Below are 18,866 nucleotides of genomic sequence, written 5' to 3'. Positions count from 1 at the left end.
CGCTCTCGGGGATCAGGCCGCAATATTGAAAGGCCGCCTCCAACCCCGCTGAATCCATCTGTGCCGCTTTAACGCCAGATGACTTAACATTTTTCGGCATATTTTCTGCCAATACTCAACCAGGAGTCTTCCAGGGACATACTATATATTTCTAATTCGAGGATTAGGCAGATGTGTTCCAGGTAATAAGGATATTTGGTGGACTATAAGCAAGTAGCTCCAGAGCCCGCTCCTGCATCATGTGGTCAAATGGGAATTTTAAGAGGAAACAAGGAGTGGACTACGCTAAGGTGATCAAAAGTGAAAGTGCCAGAGGGGTAACCCATATTGCCAATATCCCTCCTGCCACCTTATTTTCTAATTCGAGGCACTTAGTTGAATATATATCTCAAAATCCTAATGTGTACATCTCGAGTGTATTAAACAGCTCCGACTCGATCACAAGTAAAACTATTTCTCTCCCTACAGATTCTGTCAGACTTGCGGAATACTCGCAGCATTTTCTATTTTTATTTCAGATTTCTAGCATTTGGAGTATTTTGCTATGTTGAATTCTATCATGTTGTACTGTCCTCAGGGTTATATTTAAAGCTCAAATATTCAAAGTCACAAATTTAACTTTGGTGAAAATCAATTCGAACACATAACGAAACAAGTGCTGGCAAAATGGCATCACGAATTCCCCAAAAAAACTTTTTTAAATGTTCAGCGTTCTCAGATGCGACTTAAAAGGCAAGAACTTGGAACAATACTTTTAGATAATTTGCTAGTACACAGCAGTGAGACCCTTTTCACGAGTCGCACACTGAAGAGAGGAGGCTGCTGGATGTTGTCTTACACCCACACTTGTTATAGCTACCTGAGAAAAATATACACAACTATATTCAAATAATTCTGGTCAGCTGTGTGATTCGATGAATCAGATTCTCCCACAGATCATTTTCCATGGCAAACAAGTACAACGAGTTTCCAGATTGTACTCAGCTAAACCTCTGCCTGGTCCGACTCCAGGGCCAGCCGCAGGTCCGTCTCCAACAGTTCTTAGTGCTTAGCTAGCAAATCCAATAACAATGATACAAAGGCAAAGAAGAAACGAGGGTGCGAATAAGTGATCTTTAACTCCAATTGAAGCATGTTTCTCTGAGGAGAATTTGAGGCCACAAGATCAACTAGCCATTTAAATAGTAAAACATGAGTTTTATTGCAACAGAAATAAAAATTCCAGCAGTATAAATTGGAGGACCATCCGGACTTCGCCAGCATAATCTCTCCATATGTTCAGTCAATAAAAATGTTCACAGTTCGTGATTCTTACCATGACAAGATGCTTTGGATTGTTTATTTGATCTCTGCATGGTAACTAAACATATGAACAAAGAGACGGTTCCAATTACTTAGAGAATATATTTTGCTGGGAGACATGGACACGCAAATGATTCTCAGAGTGGCCGCCCCCAAATAATACGAAGTGATAATGAGGTACAGGGCTAATTTAATTAGTTTATTTTTTAAAAAACATGAAGGATAAATAGGTATTTGTACAAAGATACAGATTTTAAATATCCAATTTTCTCTAAAAGCTAAGTTTGAACATTATTTTACAGTGTAGTTTTAATCATTTTCTTTAGCTGGTCATGTGTATCAGCAAAACTGGAACTATGAAATTTTAATGAAAGATTTTTTTTTAAATTACTCACGCAAGTCTAATTCAATACACCTACCCGAAACCTGGTCTTCAGTCAGACCAAATGATGACATTACATTCTTGTTGATTTCATCTTGATTTTTTAAAGGATCAAAGGCAGACATGCTGGCCGCACTAACAGGAACTGGCTGCTTAATTGTGGAATCCGGTGCCAAAGGCTTTCCATCTCTTCCTTCAACTGCATCTGTAACAAAGCACAAAACTAAAAGAATGTCTTGGCTACTTAGAGAGTCACTTAATCACAGCAGGGCCATAGCCAGTTTTTCCAGCAGCCTATTTAAAAATATGCAACTTTGGGTAAAACTAAGAAAAATTTAAAGGGTTGGTGGGAGAGGAAAAAGGGAGGCATGGACACGTACTTGAAAATAAAATACCATGGACACGATGTTACACATGTACTATTAACCTTCCATTAGTATTTTATATATTGCTGGACACTGGGTCCCAACTTTAAACTGAGTTTTCAGGCTTTTCTGATATGGCTAAAATGAAATCTTTAACAGGTTTGAAATTTTATTACACGTAACATTGGAAATCCTCTCCCATAAATTGTTAAACTGGATAACAAAACTAGAGAAAAGACGGCAAAGCATTCACTACATAATGACAAAAATCATTAGCCAATGGTCATTAGTACAACACTGTCAAATCAAAGATCTGTGGGCAGTTGTGCCAAATCCAGCCTTCCACCATCCTGAGGAAACCATTTTACTGAGCCACCTGGGAGTTCTGCAAAACATTTAAATAAAAAACTTTGTGGGTCCAAACATCTTGAAAATCGCAGATGTCCACATTGGTCCCACTGGTACAGAGGGCAGGGAGGGAACTGGTGCCATGCCGATGTGAGTGACTTTAATAGTATTCTCTTCAATCATAGTCTAATACATCTGGTTTAGCTCAATGGGCTAGACAGCTGGTTTGTGATGCAGAACAAAGTCAGCAGCACAGGTTCAATTCCCGCACCAGCTTACCCGGACAGGCGCCGGAATGTGGCGACTAGGGGCTTTTCACAGTAACTTCATACTTGTGACAATAAAAGGTTATTATTATTATCTGAACTAAAATGCAAGCAATCAAAATAAACTCTATCTTTCTTCAGAAAGTGGGCACCAATAACATGGGCAGTTGAGCCAACTTCTAGACTGCACCTACTGCCAATCCTGGACAGCATCCAGCATCCCCTCAACCTATTCCTCAAGAGAACTGGTATTTGTGCTTATCTTTTAGTCGGAGTATGCCAGCAGGGGTGTAGAAACTGAGCTTGTGTTTGCAATACGCCCAACGCTACACATTATATCCAGCCTCGAGATCAACAAATTGTAAAGTGTTGTAGGAATTTAGTGGTTTGCTTAATATGATCCACATGAAACAAGGCGACCTTGATAAATCTGGCACCAGTATAATACAAGGCGAGTATCCTTTATGTGTAAATCATAAATCTGCACTTTTTTTAAAACCTCACCTGACCCGAACCGACACAATCCTGAGCTGACATAAACCTTGTCAACCACACCAGTGGAGGAAGTCTAATGCAGGAAGTCTAGTTGTTTGCACTCAACACAAATGCCGCCGACACGCTGAACTTACCCACAAGTACATCAGATGTTCTGGAAGGATTTACAGCTAATAATTAATCTACTTGGCCATGTTTTTTGTTTTTGTTTGATTAAATTTTTTATTTTTTTATTCTCCTCCTTTTTCACGTTTTCTCCCACATTTACACCCATCAACAATAAACAATAATGAACAAGATATGTCAATCCCCATAATAACAACGATCCCATCCGCCCACCAACCCCCAAACCTCAACCCACATGTTTACATAAACAAATGACAAACAGGAATCAGGGATTACCCATAGTCACCCTTAATCTACACGGCTCTCCACCCCCCCCACCCACCCACCCACCCCGACCCCACCCCCGCACCCCGCACCCCCCACCCCCGATGGCCGCAGCCCCTCCCCCACCTCACTCCCGTTCGCTGGCCGGTTTAGGCCCCCGCCCGGGTCCCTTTCCCGGCCCTAGGAAAGCCCAAAGATCCCCTTTTAGCACACAAACCCCGCATATCCACCTACACCCCAAAGAGTCCTCCTTTCAAATGAAAGTCCCGTCCCTTCCCTTGTCCAAATATATGCAACATTGGCTCCTTTAGCCTCTACACCCGCGCGCAGTGATACAAAAAAAAAGAAGAAAATACAGTCATGAGGTTACATCGGCACATGGCCATTCCTCAATTTGTCAGTTCTGCCACAGTCCTTCTGCGTTCGCAAACTCCTCCGCTGCTTCCGCCGTTCCAAAATAAAAGTCCCTGAGCTTGTAAGTCACCCTCAGCTTCGCTGGATATACAATGCCGCACTGCACCTTGCTAATGTACAGTGCCCTCTTCACCCGGTTGAAGGCAGCCCGCCTCCTCGCCAGCTCCACCGTAAAGTCCTGGTATACACGTATACCAGCTCCAGCCCACTGCACCACCCGCTTCTGCTTGGCCCAGCTCAGGACCTTCTCCTTCATACTGTACCTACGGAAGCACAGAGTCACTGCTCTTGGCGGCTCACTCGCCTTTGGTACAGGCCCCCACGACCGATGAGCCCGATCCAGTTCATATCGGGAGGGGTCCTCCCCCTCCCCCAGTAGTTTTGCCAGCATCGCGGCAAAATACTCAGTTGGCTTTGGTCCTTCAACTCCTTCGGGCAGCCCCACGCCCCTCAAATTCTGTCGCCTGGGTCTGTTTTCCAGATCTTCCATTTTTCCTCGCAGATTCTTGTTCGTGTCCATCACCTTCCGCATCTCCTTCCCCATCGAGGCAAGTTGATCATCGTGCTGCAATACCGTCGCCTCCACTTCCTTCAGCGCCTCCCTTGCTCTCGCACCTCCGCCACTGCACTCGCCACCTCCGTCCTCACCGGGGAAACCGCCTCCTCCACCAGCACATTCAAAACCTCCCTCATCGCCTTCCTCACCATCTCCATACATTTCTAAATCTGCGCCAACTGCTTTTGGAATTCCGCAGCCATCACCTTAGTTAGTTCTTCAGCCGTAAGCACTGCGGCCTCCCCTGGTTTTCCAGCCTCCATTTTCTTTATTGACCCCGCGGTGACCTTTCCCCTCTCCAACGGACTTTCAGCCGCTTTTTTCCCGGCCGTTTTTTTTGGTGTTTTTCGACATCCTTCTTCTCCTTGCGCTATCTCTCGACTTTTACTGCCGTCGCTGGCCCTAGGACCGGGCGTTACTCCCCGAAAATGCCGTTCCCGAACGGGAGCCCTCCAATGTGCGGCTGCCTCCCGCCCGCCGTCACCGGAAGTCTACTTGGCCATGTTATGAACGAACCTTCCGTGGCCAACAAATCGGTTATATTCTGTTGTCTTGCCGTTGCAATGATGCTCACAGAATTGCTGGTGACTTAACTAGAATGATGATTTATTGATGAACATGTGGAAGGATAACATACAGAATACTAAACAGACTAGGTTGCTCTGGAACTACCCAATGTGTGACTGTCCTGTTGTATGTCTCACTACCAACTGATGAGTCTCCCACGTCACGTGACCAAGGTCTGAAACCACCAGCTGGGTGGAGATCGCATTGCTAACTGCGTACAATACTATTCACAGACATATCACCACATCCCCCTTCCTTTAGAAATGTTAATATTTATATATAGAAACATTTTTTATCATACACAGAAACATTATTTTTATTATCTTTTAACACATGTGGCATGTGTATGTACAGATTTAATTGAGCTTTAATTTGCATAATATGCCGACCAAATATGTCCCTTGTGCACAGCTCATTATAAACCTCTGACAGGATCACCCCGCTGATTGTCTGAGGTCTTGTCAGCTTTCTGGAAGACTGGTTTCCGTGCCAGTCTTTTGTGCCTTAGCCTTTTGAGGTGATGTGCCTTGAAGCCCGGTATTCTTGTGGGCCATCCTTGAAGCGCAGTGGTTATCATTGCTGCCTCACGGCACCAAGGTACCAGATTCGATCCCGACTCTGGGTCACTGTCCGTGTGGAGTTTGCACATTCTCCCCGTGTTTGCGTGGGTTTCGCCCTGACAACCCAAAGATGTGCAGGGTGGGTGGATTGGCCACGTTAAATTGTCCCTTAATTGGAAAAAATTAACTGGGTACTCTAAATTTTAAAAAAAATAATCCTTACATCTTCAGCTTCTTCCATTACTTTATGCATTACATTTTACTGCTGCGTAGTTGTGGTCTCACGATGCTCTTTGCTGCTGCATTGTTGTGCTCTCACGTTGCTCTTTGATGCTGCGTTGTTGTGTGCTCTCACGATGCTCTTTGCTGCTGCGTTGTGTGGTCTCACGATGCTCTTTGCTGCTGCATTGTGTGCTTTCACAATGCCCTTTGCTGCTGCGTTGTGTGGTCTCCGGCATGTCGGCCACGTTACCGATGTCTTCTTGCTTGGTGTCCTCGGTGGGACTCACTGTACCCCCACTCTCCTTCTCTTCCTCTTTTTTGTTTTGAATGCGATTTTGGGACTGATTCTATTTCCGCTCCTTTCTTTCCGGCAAGTGATTTTGTGACTACTTCTCTTTTATCATTTGGTTCTGGTAGCACCCATCTTGCCTGCACCATGGAAGCGGTTGTTTATGGGTCGTCTGCAGAGCCGTTTCGTGTTGGCGTACTTCCAAGGGACTGTGCGTTGGTGGTTAAGTCAGCACCTTCAACGACCAGCTGTAGAGCCTCACACTCTGGTATCTGGGTTGGATTAGCATCCCCAGTGTTGGGCGCTGTCCCTACATCTTGTGCTTGAACCCTAAGTGATGGCTCCTCGTCATTTGAAATTAATATGCACAAATCATCTTTTCCAGAGAGACCAGGTAGTGAGTGATCCTCAACTTGTGACAGTATATACGTATCATCCAATGCCGTGGAACTGCATCCAGAAGCAGTATCAACTGTCTTCATGGAGCTGCATACAGATACTGGCTCATCCTTGTCATGAACTATTATGTACGTAGAATCCATCGCCGTGGAGCTGCATACGGATGCTGACATTTGCTCCTCTTAACTCATCCTTTAGTGGAGTGGCCTCGAGTGTCGGGGAGTCCACTATCTAAACTTTTTCATAGGGCTGCGATGATTCCCCTATGCTTCAGGAGCTGGTTTCTCCAGAATGGGTACTATGTCTTCGATGTTTAGTTTGTTCGGAGCTACATGGTTTTTCTCCGAGGTATCTGCTATTGCAATCTAATTTTCCATCTCTACGTGCACCATCTCAGAGCGTTCGCCCGCCCCGGTGTCCAGCTCAGGCTGGGTGTCCCTTGTGATCACCTCGTCATTTCCATCAAAACACCGACGTAGCGCTGCACAGGCTCCCTCACTGAGGTTGCCATCTCTCTCGCGAAACAACCTTACTAGCGTTTCATATTCGTCCTGCTTTGGATCATTCTCCAAATCTTTGCTTTCTTCATCGTCTTCGTAAATATCATCAAGGTACTCATCCTCGGAATCAGTATCCTCAGCAAAGACTTCTGTAAAGTACGACATTGCACATGGAAACGTGTTCACACAGGTGTCCAATTTCAAAGTCAGCAGCGAGTCTTGTTGCAGAACGTTTCTTTAACATTCCATGCTGCGGGGTTTCTGGAGGGCGAAGAAATTAAAGAATGAATCATTTGGAACAGTTTTAATAACTGCTTTGAGAGTGCTCCAACCATTATATTTCAGCTTCATTTTAATAATTTTCAATGTGACATTTTTTCCTTTCTTCCCATCGATCTGGCACCCTGTGCATCTCGTGATTTCTGGTTAGTCACAGAATGAGAATTCACGCTCGTCAGGCCGCAATTCCAGCTGCTTTGCTTTTGTCATTACGTCACTTGTAAAATACTCATTTGGCTCAAATTTAAACTCCAGAGGAAAGCTCATTGGCTGTGTACGCTCTGAATATTTAACGTTCACATCTTGTAGATGTTTTAATATAGGTTCATTATGTTCCTGTGTCATACCACTGAGTATATACACATTCTTAAAGACTGTTAACCAGAAGTCTGGAATTCCTTTGGCTCTTCCAGCGCCTCATCGGATTTGTCACCTTTCACCTGGACCTTGTTTCTCATCGAGTCAGTGCACCAGCATATCTTGTTGAGCGCCATAGTAACAGTCTGGCCACTCCCTGTCTGGACCGAACAGCTGCTCACGACTATTCAGGAGGACTTCTTCACTTTTTTCGGTTGGACTGCTCTGGTCCTTTTCTGAAATTAGATTAATGATGAACTGCTCTTCTAGGTTCATCTCTTCCACTGCGTTAATTGCTCTGATTTGGTCCACTGAAGGATGGGAAAAACATTGTTTCGCAAAGTGATTCATACGGCCACACCTCTAACATACTTTTCCATATGCTGGACATTGCCATGGGCCATGTCGGTTGCCACATTTCTGGCATAAAATAGTGGACCCGGTCGGCCGCTTAAAATGGCCGCCCGCACTGAGACCATATTTTTTATTGAACTGTGCCAAAGTGCTGATGACACTGGCATCTTCTTCTATGCTGGCACCAAAATGTTTTGAGCTGAGCGTACTGATTTGCTGTGCAACCAACTCAGTCGCATGGCAAATCTTAATTGCATTTTCCAATATCAGATCTTCTTCCCGCTACAATCTCTCTCAGAGCTTGTCATTTGATATGCCAAATACTATTTGGTCACGGATCATCAAAGATTTTAGATTACTGAAATTGCAGGACTGGGCCTTCAGCCTTAAATTAGTGACAAAACTGTCAAAAGATTTGCCTGGTTTCTGGGTGCGATAACGAAATATGTATCTTTCAAAGGTCACATTTTTTTCAGAGAGCAATGCCGATCGAAGTACTCTTAATCGAATGTCTTGCTATCCTCTTCCCTATCAAAAGCGAAAGTATCGTAGATTTAGATTGCTTGTGGACCTGCCACCGTGAGCAGCAACGCAACGCGCTTCTCGTCAGCCTGTGTCTGCACGCCAAGGGCTGAAACATAGAGCTTAAACTGCTGTTTAAAAACGTGCCAGTTTTTGTCTACGTTACCCGATACTTGAAGCTGGTGGGGTGCCTTTAAACCTTCCATCTTGATCTTCACTGGTTATTTATTGCGTTGTGTCACCACAGGCCATAGTTTATCAGCTCGGTTGAAGAATCTTCCCTTTTTTTAATCCTTCGGCCAGTTGTACTTCGTCTTTTCTGCTGTTACCTTTAAATGTTCAACACTCTGTACCATGTGTTCTGTTGTCTTGTCGTTGCAATGATGCTCACAGAACTGCTGGTGACTTAACTAGAATGATGATTTATTGATGAACACGTGGAAGGATAACATACAGTATGATACAGACTAGGTTGTTCTGGAACTACCCGATGTGTGACTGTCCTATTATACGCTTTACTACCAACTGATGAGTCTCCCACATCACATGACCAAAGTCTGACACCACCAGCAGGTTGGAGGTTGCATCGCTAACTGCGTACATACTATTCACAGACATATCACCATAAAATCCTGAAGTGGGACTTGAACACGGCCGGCAGGTAGGGATTCTACCTCTCACCACAAGACCTGCTCCAATCGCTGCAGCTTCTGAAAACCTTGAAATTACACCTTTTTTGTACCCACTGATGTACATCAAAGAGCCCAATACCAATCCTGAAGGGTGGGAATCACCATTGCAAACTTCCCAGCCATTGCTTCCTTAAAAATTTAAATCTTCTAATATCCTTAATCTCTTTCGCAGAACAGAAATACTCAACAATTTGCATTTCTATAATGCCTTTAACACAGCAAAATAAGACTATGGGACTTCATGGATGCGTAATCAGACAAAAACAGATGACAAAAGAAGGAGATACAAAATGACATCTGATGAATTTGTTTCATAACAAAACGCTTTTGGACACCTTTGCAGTTTGTATCCTTTATTGCCACCATCTTTTAACTGTCACATTTATCATAGATCAGTGGGCCCATTTTCTAACCTGTAGCATTCCTTAAGCAAAGCAAGAAGTGGATGCAACAATTATTCAGAAAAATATCTAAAGTGTCTTCATGTCAGGGCATTGCGCCCTCAATGGTGAGCAATATTTTATGAATGAGATAGCGTATCTCCAATTTCAGCTTTCAGCTGACATGCATGTGCAATAGTTGGCTTTCTAGTTTATTTTGATGGGGCAGTTTAATCGTCTCAGGAAAAATTCAAGGGATTCCCTCCCAAGGTTTTACTTTGAATTTTTGATATCGTGAATGAACGTTGATGACATCATGGTACTGATCTGTGCAGTTGCTAACCTCATAAAACATTGAGAACACCAATTGTAAATTATTTTGTATTAACTCCAGCTGCTTCAGAATCTAGCAGTTTTAACTGCATGATAATTTACTTCTTGCAAAGCGAACCTCCCGACAATAAGTATTCAGCATGCATTCTAAAGTTGAACAGATAAAGATTTATCTATGTGAGGTTAATACATTTTTGTAAGAATCCAATAGAACAGATACCAAACAGAATACAGAAGATATTGCAGGTATAAAACATTTTTTTTTACAAAAACAACAAAAGAATATTGTCAGAATGTCACACGTGTTGTGCCATTAAGTGTATGGAAAGGCTCAGTAAACCAAGGTCCACCACACGAAGAAAACAAAAAGGGACGGTCAATAGAGAATTAAAGGTGCTATATTTAAATGCGCGCAGTGTACGGAACAAGGTAGATGAGCTTGTGGCCCAGATTGTGACTGGCAGGTATGATGTGGTAGGCATCACAGAGACGTGGTTGCAGGGGGTTCAGGACTGGCATTCAAACATCCAGGGATTCACAACCTATCGAAAAGACAGAGAGGTGGGCAGAGGGGGCGGGGTTGCCGTGTTAATTAGGAATGAAATTAAATCAATAGCACTAAACGACATAGGGTCAGATGATGTGGAGTCTGTGTGGGTAGAGTTGAGGAACCACAAAGGCAAAAAAACCATAATGGGAGTTATGTACAGGCCTCCTAACAGGGGCACAAGATGCACCACAAAATAGAAAGTGCATGTCAGAAAGGCACGGTCACAGTGATCATGGGGGACTTCAATATGCAGGTGTACTGGGTAAATAATGCTGCCAGTGGACCCAAGGAAAGGGAATTCATTGAATGTTTACAGGAGGGCTTTTTGGAACAGCTTGTGATGGAGCCCACGAGGGAACAGGCCATTCTGGACTTAGTGTTATGTGATGAGCCAGACTTGATTAAAGATCTTAAAGTAAGGGAACACTTAGGAGGCAGTGATCATAATATAGTAGAATTCAATCTGCAATTTGAAAGAAAGAAGGTAGAATCAGATGTAAAGGTGTTGCAGTTAAATATAGGTAACTATAGGGGCATGAGGGAGGAACTGACGAAAATCGACTGGGAGCAGAGCCTTGTGGGAAAGACAGTAGAACAGCAGTGGCAGGAGTTTCTGGGAGTAATTCAGGACACAGTACAGAGGTTCATCCCAAAGAAAAGAAAGGTTATCAGAGGGGGGATTAGGCAGCCATGGCTAACAAAGAAAGTTAGGGAATGCATCAAAGCAAAAGAGAAAGCCTATAATGTAGCAAAGAGCAGTGGGAAATCAGAAGATTGGGGAGGCTACAAAAACAAACAGAGGATAACAAAGAGAGAAATAAGGAAAGAGAGGATCAAATATGAAGGTAGGCTAGCCAGTAACATTAGGAATGATAGTAAAAGTTTCTTTAAATACATTAAAAACAAACGGGAGGCAAAAGTAGACATTGGGCCGCTCCAAAATGACGCTGGTAATCTAGTGATGGGAGACAAGGAAATATCTGAGGAACTAAATAAGTACTTTGCGTCAGTTTTCACAGTAGAAGACATGAGTAATATCCCAACAATTCAGGAGAGTCAGGGGGCAGAGCTGAATATGGTAGCCATCAAAAAGGAGAAAGTGCTAGAGAAACTAAGAGATCTAAAAATTGATAAATCTCCAGGCCCAGATGGGCTACATCCTAGAGTTCTAAAGGAGATAGCTGAAGAAATAGTGGAGGCGTTAATTATGATCTTTCAAAAGTCACTGGAGTCAGGGAAAGTCTCAGAGGATTGGAAAATCGCTGTTGAAACCCCCCTGTTAAAGAAGGGAACAAGAAAAAAGATGGAAAATTATAGGCCAATTAGCCTAACCTCGGTTGTTGGCAAGATTCTAGAATCCATCGTTAAGGATGAGATTTCTAAATTCTTGGAAGTGCAGGGTTGGATTAGGACAAGTCAGCATGGATTTAGTAAGGGGAGGTCGTGCCTGACAAACCTGTTAGGAGAGTTCTTTGAAGAGATAACAAATAGTTTAGACCAAGGAGAGCCAATGGATGTTATCTATCTAGTCGTCCAAAAGGCCTTTGATAAGGTGCCTCACGGGAGCTGCTGAGTAAAATAAGGGCCCATAGTATTCGAGGCAAGGTACTAACATGGATTGACGATTGGCTGTCAGGCAGAAGGCAGAGTGTTGGGATAAAAGGTTATTTTTCGGAATGGCAACCGGTGACGAGTGGTGTCCCGCAGGGTTCAGTGTTGGGGCCACAGCTGTTCTCTTTATATATTAACGATCTAGATGACGGGACTGGGGGCATTCTGCCTAAGTTTGCCGATGATACAAAGATAGGTGGAGGGGCAGGTAGTATTGAGGAGGTGGGGAGGCTGCAGAAAGATTTAGACAGTTTAGGAGAGTGGTCCAAGAAATGGCTGATGAAATTCAACGTGGGCAAGTGCGAGGTCTTGCACTTTGGAAAAAAGAATAGAGGCATGGACTGTTTTCTAAACGGTGACAAAATTCATAATGCTGAAGTGCAAAGGGATTTGGGAGTCCTAGTCCAGGATTCTCTAAAGGTAAACTTGCAGGTTGAGTCCGTAATTAAGAAAGCAAATGCAATGTTGTCATTTATCTCAAGAGGCTTGGAATATAAAAGCAGGGATGTATTTCTGAAGCTTTATAAAGCATTAGTCAGGCCCCATTTAGAATACTGTGAGCAATTTTGGGCCCCACACCTCAGAAAGGACATACTGGCACTGGAGACGGGTCCAGCGGAGATTCACACGGATGATCCCAGGAATGGTAGGCCTAACATACGATGACGTCTGAGGATCCTGGAATTATATTCATTGGAGTTTAGGAGGTTGAGGGGAGATCTAATAGAAACTTACAAGATAATGAATGGCTTAGATAGGGTGGACGTAGGGAAGTTGTTTCCATTAGCAGGGGAGACTAGGACCCGGGGGCACAGCCTTAGAATAAAAGGGAGTCACTTTAGAACAGAGATGAGGAGAAATTTCTGCAGCAAGAGTGGTGGGTCTGTGGAATTCATTGCCACAGAGGCCGGTGGAGGCCGGGACGTTGAGTGTCTTTAAGGCAGAAGTTGATAAATTCTTCATTTCTCGAGGAATTAAGGGCTATGGAGAGAGTGCGGGTAAATGGAGTTGAAATCAGCCATGACTGAATGGTGGAGTGGACTCGATGGGCCGAATGGCCTTACTTCCGCTCCTATGTCTTATGGTCCTATGGAGTTGGCATATAATTTTAAACTGGAACTTTTCCCCACGCAGAGTGCTTCATGTCCCAATGTTTCATTGCGGAGAGTAATGAAGCCTATGAAAGACAAGAGGAAGGTTGCCATAAAGTTGATTAGTTTGACCAAAACTAATGAAAAAACTCTACCTGGAAACTAAAATTCACATTAAAATAGATGTTTTAGACAAGTCAAAAAAAAGGCATATTTTAAGTTTTGCCTGAGTTAATTGTTTAAACACAGTAGATTCAGATTAAGACCATTTGCTCTAACTTTGCTCATGCATCCCAAAAGGAAGCTGCTTTAAAAAAAAATTCTTCCATGAGATGTTGGTGTCACCGGCAAGGTCACTATTTGTTGCCCAAATCTTATTACCCGCGAGAAGATGGTGGTGAGCCACCTTGTTGAACCACAAAACTCCATGTGGTGCAGATACACCCGCAGTGCTGTCCATGATTTTGATGCAGTAACAGTGAAGGTTTGGTGATATAGTTCAAAGCCAGGATGATGTTTCTTTGCAGATGATCAATATGAGACTGTTAGGTGGGATTGAATTTGCCCTGATTTTTGTGGACAGCACATTCCTGGACAATTTTCCACATTGTTGGGTAAATGCCAGTGTTGTAGCTGTACTGTAACAGCTTGGCAACAGGTATGAATAGTGCCGGAGCACAAGTTTCCAGTAGTATTGCCAGGATGTTCCTTGGGCGCAGAATGTTTGCTCTATCAAGTGCCTTCTGCCATTTCTTTTTTTTAAATTTTGTGGAACCAATTCTTTCTTTCCCAATTAAGGGACAATTTAACGTGGCCAATCCACCTACCCTGCACATCTTTTTGGGTTGTGGGGGTGAGACCCAAACAGATACAGGGAGAATGGGTGAGACCCACACAGATACGGGAAGAATGTGCAAACTCCACACAGACCCACACGGACAGTGACCCGGAGCCAGGATCGAACCTGGGTCCTCGGTGCCGTGATACTGCAGTGCCAGCCACTGTGCCGCCCCTCTCTTCAGCCATGTCACTTTTTAAAAAATAAATGTTTTATTAAAGCTTTTCCAACCAACGTTCTTTACATAACAAAAATAAAAGTACAAGTAATAATAAAAATAAACAAGGATTATTAAACAAAACAAGGCGGGTGTTGTCTTCCTATAAAACCTACATTATATCAAGAGTCGTCGTCCCCCCCCCCACAAAACATATGGGCATGTTTCGCTGGACTCCAAGCACATCTCGGGCACCTGTCCTCCACCCCTCAAAAAACGTACTCATCCTTGCCGCCGTTATGTGCGCCCGATGCACCACCTTAAACTGAATTAAGCTGAGTCTGGCACATGATGAGGAGTTGTTCACCCTGCCCAGGGCATCGGCCCACAGGCCCTCATCCAGCTCCTCCTCCCACTTGCCCTTCAACTCCTCCACTGAGGCTTCCTCCACCTCCTGCAGCTCCTGATATATGTCCAACACCTTCCCCTCCCATACCCAGATGCCAGACACCACCCTGTCCTGGATCCTACGCGGGGGCAGCAGCGGAAATGTCCCCACCTGTTTTCTAAGAAAGTCCCGAACCTGGAAGTACCTGAACACATTCCCCGGGGGCAGGCCGAACCTCTCCTCCAGTGCCTGCATGCTAGGGAAAGTCCCGTTTATAAACATGTCCCCCATCCCCTTAATACTTGCCCTATACCAGCCTTGGAACCCCCCCATCCATCCTACCTGGAGCAAATCTATGGTTATTCCGTATCGGGGTCCACACAGAGGCCCCCTCCTCCTGCCTGTGACTCCTCCACTGCCCCCAAATCCTCAGTGCCGCCGCCACCACCGGACTTGAGGTGTATCGCGCCGGTGAGAATGCCAGCGGAGCCGTGACTAGTGCCCCTAGGCTGGTGCCTTTGCATGACGCCGCCTCCAGCCGCCCCATCTCCATCATCCACTTCCTAAACATGGCCACATTGGCCGCCCAATAATCGAAGTTCGGCAGAGCCAGCCCCCCCCCCCCCCGCTGGCTACGCTCCGAGAATGCCCTTTTAACTCGCGGGGTTTTATTCGCACAAACCCCGTAACAATCCTATTCACCCGCTTAAAAAAGGACTTGGGGATGAAAATGGGGAGGCACTGAAAGACGAAGAAGAACCTGGGTAGAACCGTCATCTTCACAGTCTGCACCCGCCCCGCCAGGGAAAGCGGGAGCATATCCCACCTTTTAAACTCTCCCTCCATCTGCTCCATGAGCCGGGTTAAGTTGAGCCTGTGCAGGGCATCCCAGTTCCTGGCCACTTGTATCCCCAAGTACCGAAAGCTCCTCTCCACTATCTTGAGTGGGAGCTCCCTCAGTCTCTCCTCCTGGCCCCTAGCGTGGACCACGAACAGCGCACTCTTCCCCACGTTCAATTTATACCCCGAGAAGCTCCCAAAGTCCCTCAGGATCCTCATGACCTCCCCCATCCCCTCTAGCGGGTCCAAAATGTACAACAACAGGTCATCCGCGTAGAGGGAGACCCGGTGTTCCTCCCCCCCGCGCACCAGTCCCCTCCAATCCCTTGAAGTCCTGAGCGCAATGGCCAATGGCTTAATTGCCTGGGCAAACAGCAACGGGGACAGGGGAGACCCCTGCCTCGTCCCCCGGTGCAGCGTGAAATACTCCGCCTTAGCTGGTTCGTGGACACACTCGCTACAGGGGCCTGGTACAGCAGCTTGACCCACCCTATGAATCCCTCCCCGAATCCAAACCTGCCAACGCCTCCCACAAATACTCCCACTCTACCCTGTCAAAGGCCTTCTCCACGTCCATTGCAGCCACCACTTCCGCATCTCCCCCCCCCCTCCGAGGGCATCATGATAATATTCAGGAGCCTCCTCACATTCGTGTTCAGCTGCCTGCCCTTAACAAAACCCGTCTGGTCCTCCCCAATCACTCCCGGGACACAGTCCTCTATTCTGGTGGCCAGAATTGTTGCCAACAGTTTGGCATCTGCGTTCAGGAGCAATATCGGCCTGTAGGACCCACACTGAAGCGGATCCTTCTCCTTCTTCAAGCGACATCAATGCCTGCAACATCGTCGGGGTGAGGGTCCCTCTCTCCTTTGCCTCATTGAAGGTTCTTAGCAGGAGCGGGTCAATTGGGGCCCCCAATCCCTCCACCCGCTCCACTTCCACCCTCGGGAACCTCAACCGATCCATGAACTGCCTCATCCCTTCCCCCTCCCCAGGGGGTTCAGACTCGTATAACTTCCCGTAGAACTCCCTGAAGACTTCATTGACCCTCTCTGGGCTCAGCACCATGTTGCCCTCCTTATCCCACACTCCCCCAATCTCTCTAGCCGCCTCCCTCTTGCACAGTTGGTGCGCCAGCATCCTACTCGCCTTCTCCCCATACTCGTAGACTGCCCCTTTCACTTTCCTTAACTGCACCTCCACCTTCCCCGTGGTCAGCAAATCAAACTCCGCCTGCAGTTTCCGGCTTCGTTCAGCAGCCCCCCCCCCCACCTTTCTGGGGCCTCCGCGAATCTCCTGTCTACCCGGAGTATCTCTCCCACCAGCCTCTCCCTCTTCTCTCTGTGGGACCTGATAGAGATTAACTCTCCCCTAATGACCGCCTTCAAAGCCTTCCACATCACTGCCACCGTTACCTCCCCTGTCATTCGCTCCTTCAATGCTCCTCCCTATCTGCCCACACACCTCTTCATCTGCCAGCAGCCCCACATCCAGTCTCCAGAGAGGGCGCTGACCCCGCTCCGCCCCAGCCGCAGGTCCACCCAGTGCGGGGCATAGTCCCAGACCGCAATGGCAGAGTATTCAACCCCCTCCACCCTCGGGATCAGCGCCCTACTCAACACAAAGAAGTCTATCCGCGAATAGACTTCATGAACGTGGGAGAAAAAGGAGAACTCCTTCGCCCTTGGCCGCGCAAACGTCCACGGGTCCACACTCCCCATCTGGCCCATGAACTCCCACAGGGCCCTGGCTGCCACCGGCCTCTTTCCCGACCTGGACTTGGAACGGTCCAAAATCGGGTCCAAGACCGTATTAAAGTCCCCTCCCATGATCAGGTTACTTGACTCCAAGTCCAGGATGCTACCCAACACCCGCCTCATGAAGTCCGCATCGTCCCAGTTTGGGGCATACAATACACCAGCACCACCCGGGCCCCCTGTAGCTTGCCACTCACCATTATGTACCTGCCCCCCTTGTCTGCCACGATACTCCCCGCCTCAAACGCCACTCATTTACGAACAAAATTGCCACTTCTCTGGTCTTTTGAGTCTAACCCGGAGTGAAACACCTGTCCCACCCATCCTTTCCTCAGCCTCCTCTGGTCCGCGAGCTTTAAGTGCGTCTCTTGCAACATGGCCTCGTCCGCCTTCTACTCCTTTAAAGATTTCCCCCCCCACTATACTTCCGTGAGTCAGCTCACCCATGCTGACCCCGGCCGCTCCCGCCCCTATATGCCGACCCCAAACATGTTGCCTTCTTCAGGCCACCCAACCCCCCCCTTCCCCCACAGGGTGGAGGGGCAAGCGCCTACCGGGACCTTCCCTTGCGCTGGACAGCCCACCCCGGGTGTTTCCCGCCCCCTAAAACCAAACCACTGAAAAACAAAACAAACAACTAAACAACCGACCAAACTGGAGCAGACAAGCAAATAATCTTATGCTTTACCCGCCATCTTACCCCCGGTCCACCCCCACCCGCACATTTCACCCCCATACAACTGTCCCTTAGTTCAGGTCCAGCTTCTCGTGCCTGATGAACGACCACGCCTCATCCGGCGTATCAAAGTAATGGTGCCTGTCCTGGTATGTTACCCAGAGTCTCGCCGGATAAAGGAGCCCAAACTTCACCCCTTTGCTGTGGAGGATCGTCTTAGCCCGGTTGAACCCCGCAAGCCCCCTCCCCAACTCAGCTCCCAAGTCCTGGTAGACGTGGATCTCGCCGTTCTCCCACTTACTGCGCCGCACTTTCTTCGCCCACCACAGGATTCGTTCCCGGTCTGTCAAATGATGAAACCGTATCACCATCGCCCTCGGTGGCTCGTTCACCCTCGGCCTTCTGGCGAGGACCCTGTGCGTCCCATCCAGCTCCAAGGACCGCGGGAAGGCCCCCGTGTCCATCACCGTCCCCAACATAGTGGTCACGTACGTGTTCGTGTCCGCCCCCTCCGCTCCTTCGGGAAGGCCCAGGATCCGCAGATTATGGCTCCGAGACCTGTACTCAAGGTCATCTAGCCTCTCTTGCCATCTCTTATGTAGCGCCTCCACTTCACCGCCAGGCCCAGGATCCCGTCCTCATTCTCAGCCACCTTCCTCCTCACCTCTTTAATCTCCTTCTCCTGCGCCTTCTGGGCAACCACAATCTTCTTCATGGAGGCCAACATCTCCGTTTTAAGCTCCACAAAGCAACTTTTTAAGAATTCTTGTTGTTCTTTGGCCCACTGGGCCCACACTCCCGATCTTCTCCGGCCGCCATTTTGTTTTCCCGGACCTTCTCCCCCGCGTTTGTACGTCTGCCGCTCTTTACTCCTCGTTCTCTCCATGCAGCCCCGGGGGAACCTTTCCTGCACCCGTCTCAGCCTCCAAATGCCGCCGCCGCCCCGTTTAGTGGCCCGAAATACCGACCTCGGCGGGAGCTGCCGT

The 18,866-nt window shown here is 46.9% G+C and overlaps 1 protein-coding gene across 5 annotated transcripts in view; it reads right to left on the bottom strand.

The window, feature by feature from the left end:
• Nucleotides 1–18,866, bottom strand: part of tfg (trafficking from ER to golgi regulator) — a 211,648-nt gene that overhangs the window by 109,956 nt on the left and 82,826 nt on the right. For 4 of the 5 annotated variants that reach the window (XM_072513550.1, XM_072513549.1, XM_072513553.1 and 1 more), the window contains 2 exons: nt 1,722–1,889; nt 1,316–1,360 (listed from right to left, as the gene is read on the bottom strand). In XM_072513550.1, the coding sequence (XP_072369651.1) occupies nt 1,316–1,360; nt 1,722–1,889 (213 nt within the window). The remainder of the gene's footprint in view (nt 1–1,315; nt 1,361–1,721; nt 1,890–18,866) is intronic. The other variant, XM_072513552.1, reaches the window with a different exon arrangement.

Source organism: Scyliorhinus torazame, chromosome 8, assembly GCF_047496885.1.
Source record: "Scyliorhinus torazame isolate Kashiwa2021f chromosome 8, sScyTor2.1, whole genome shotgun sequence".
Lineage (NCBI taxonomy): Eukaryota > Metazoa > Chordata > Chondrichthyes > Carcharhiniformes > Scyliorhinidae > Scyliorhinus > Scyliorhinus torazame.
The sequence above is the reverse complement of the archived record's forward strand: the minus strand, read 5'-3'. Positions and strand labels throughout refer to the sequence as shown.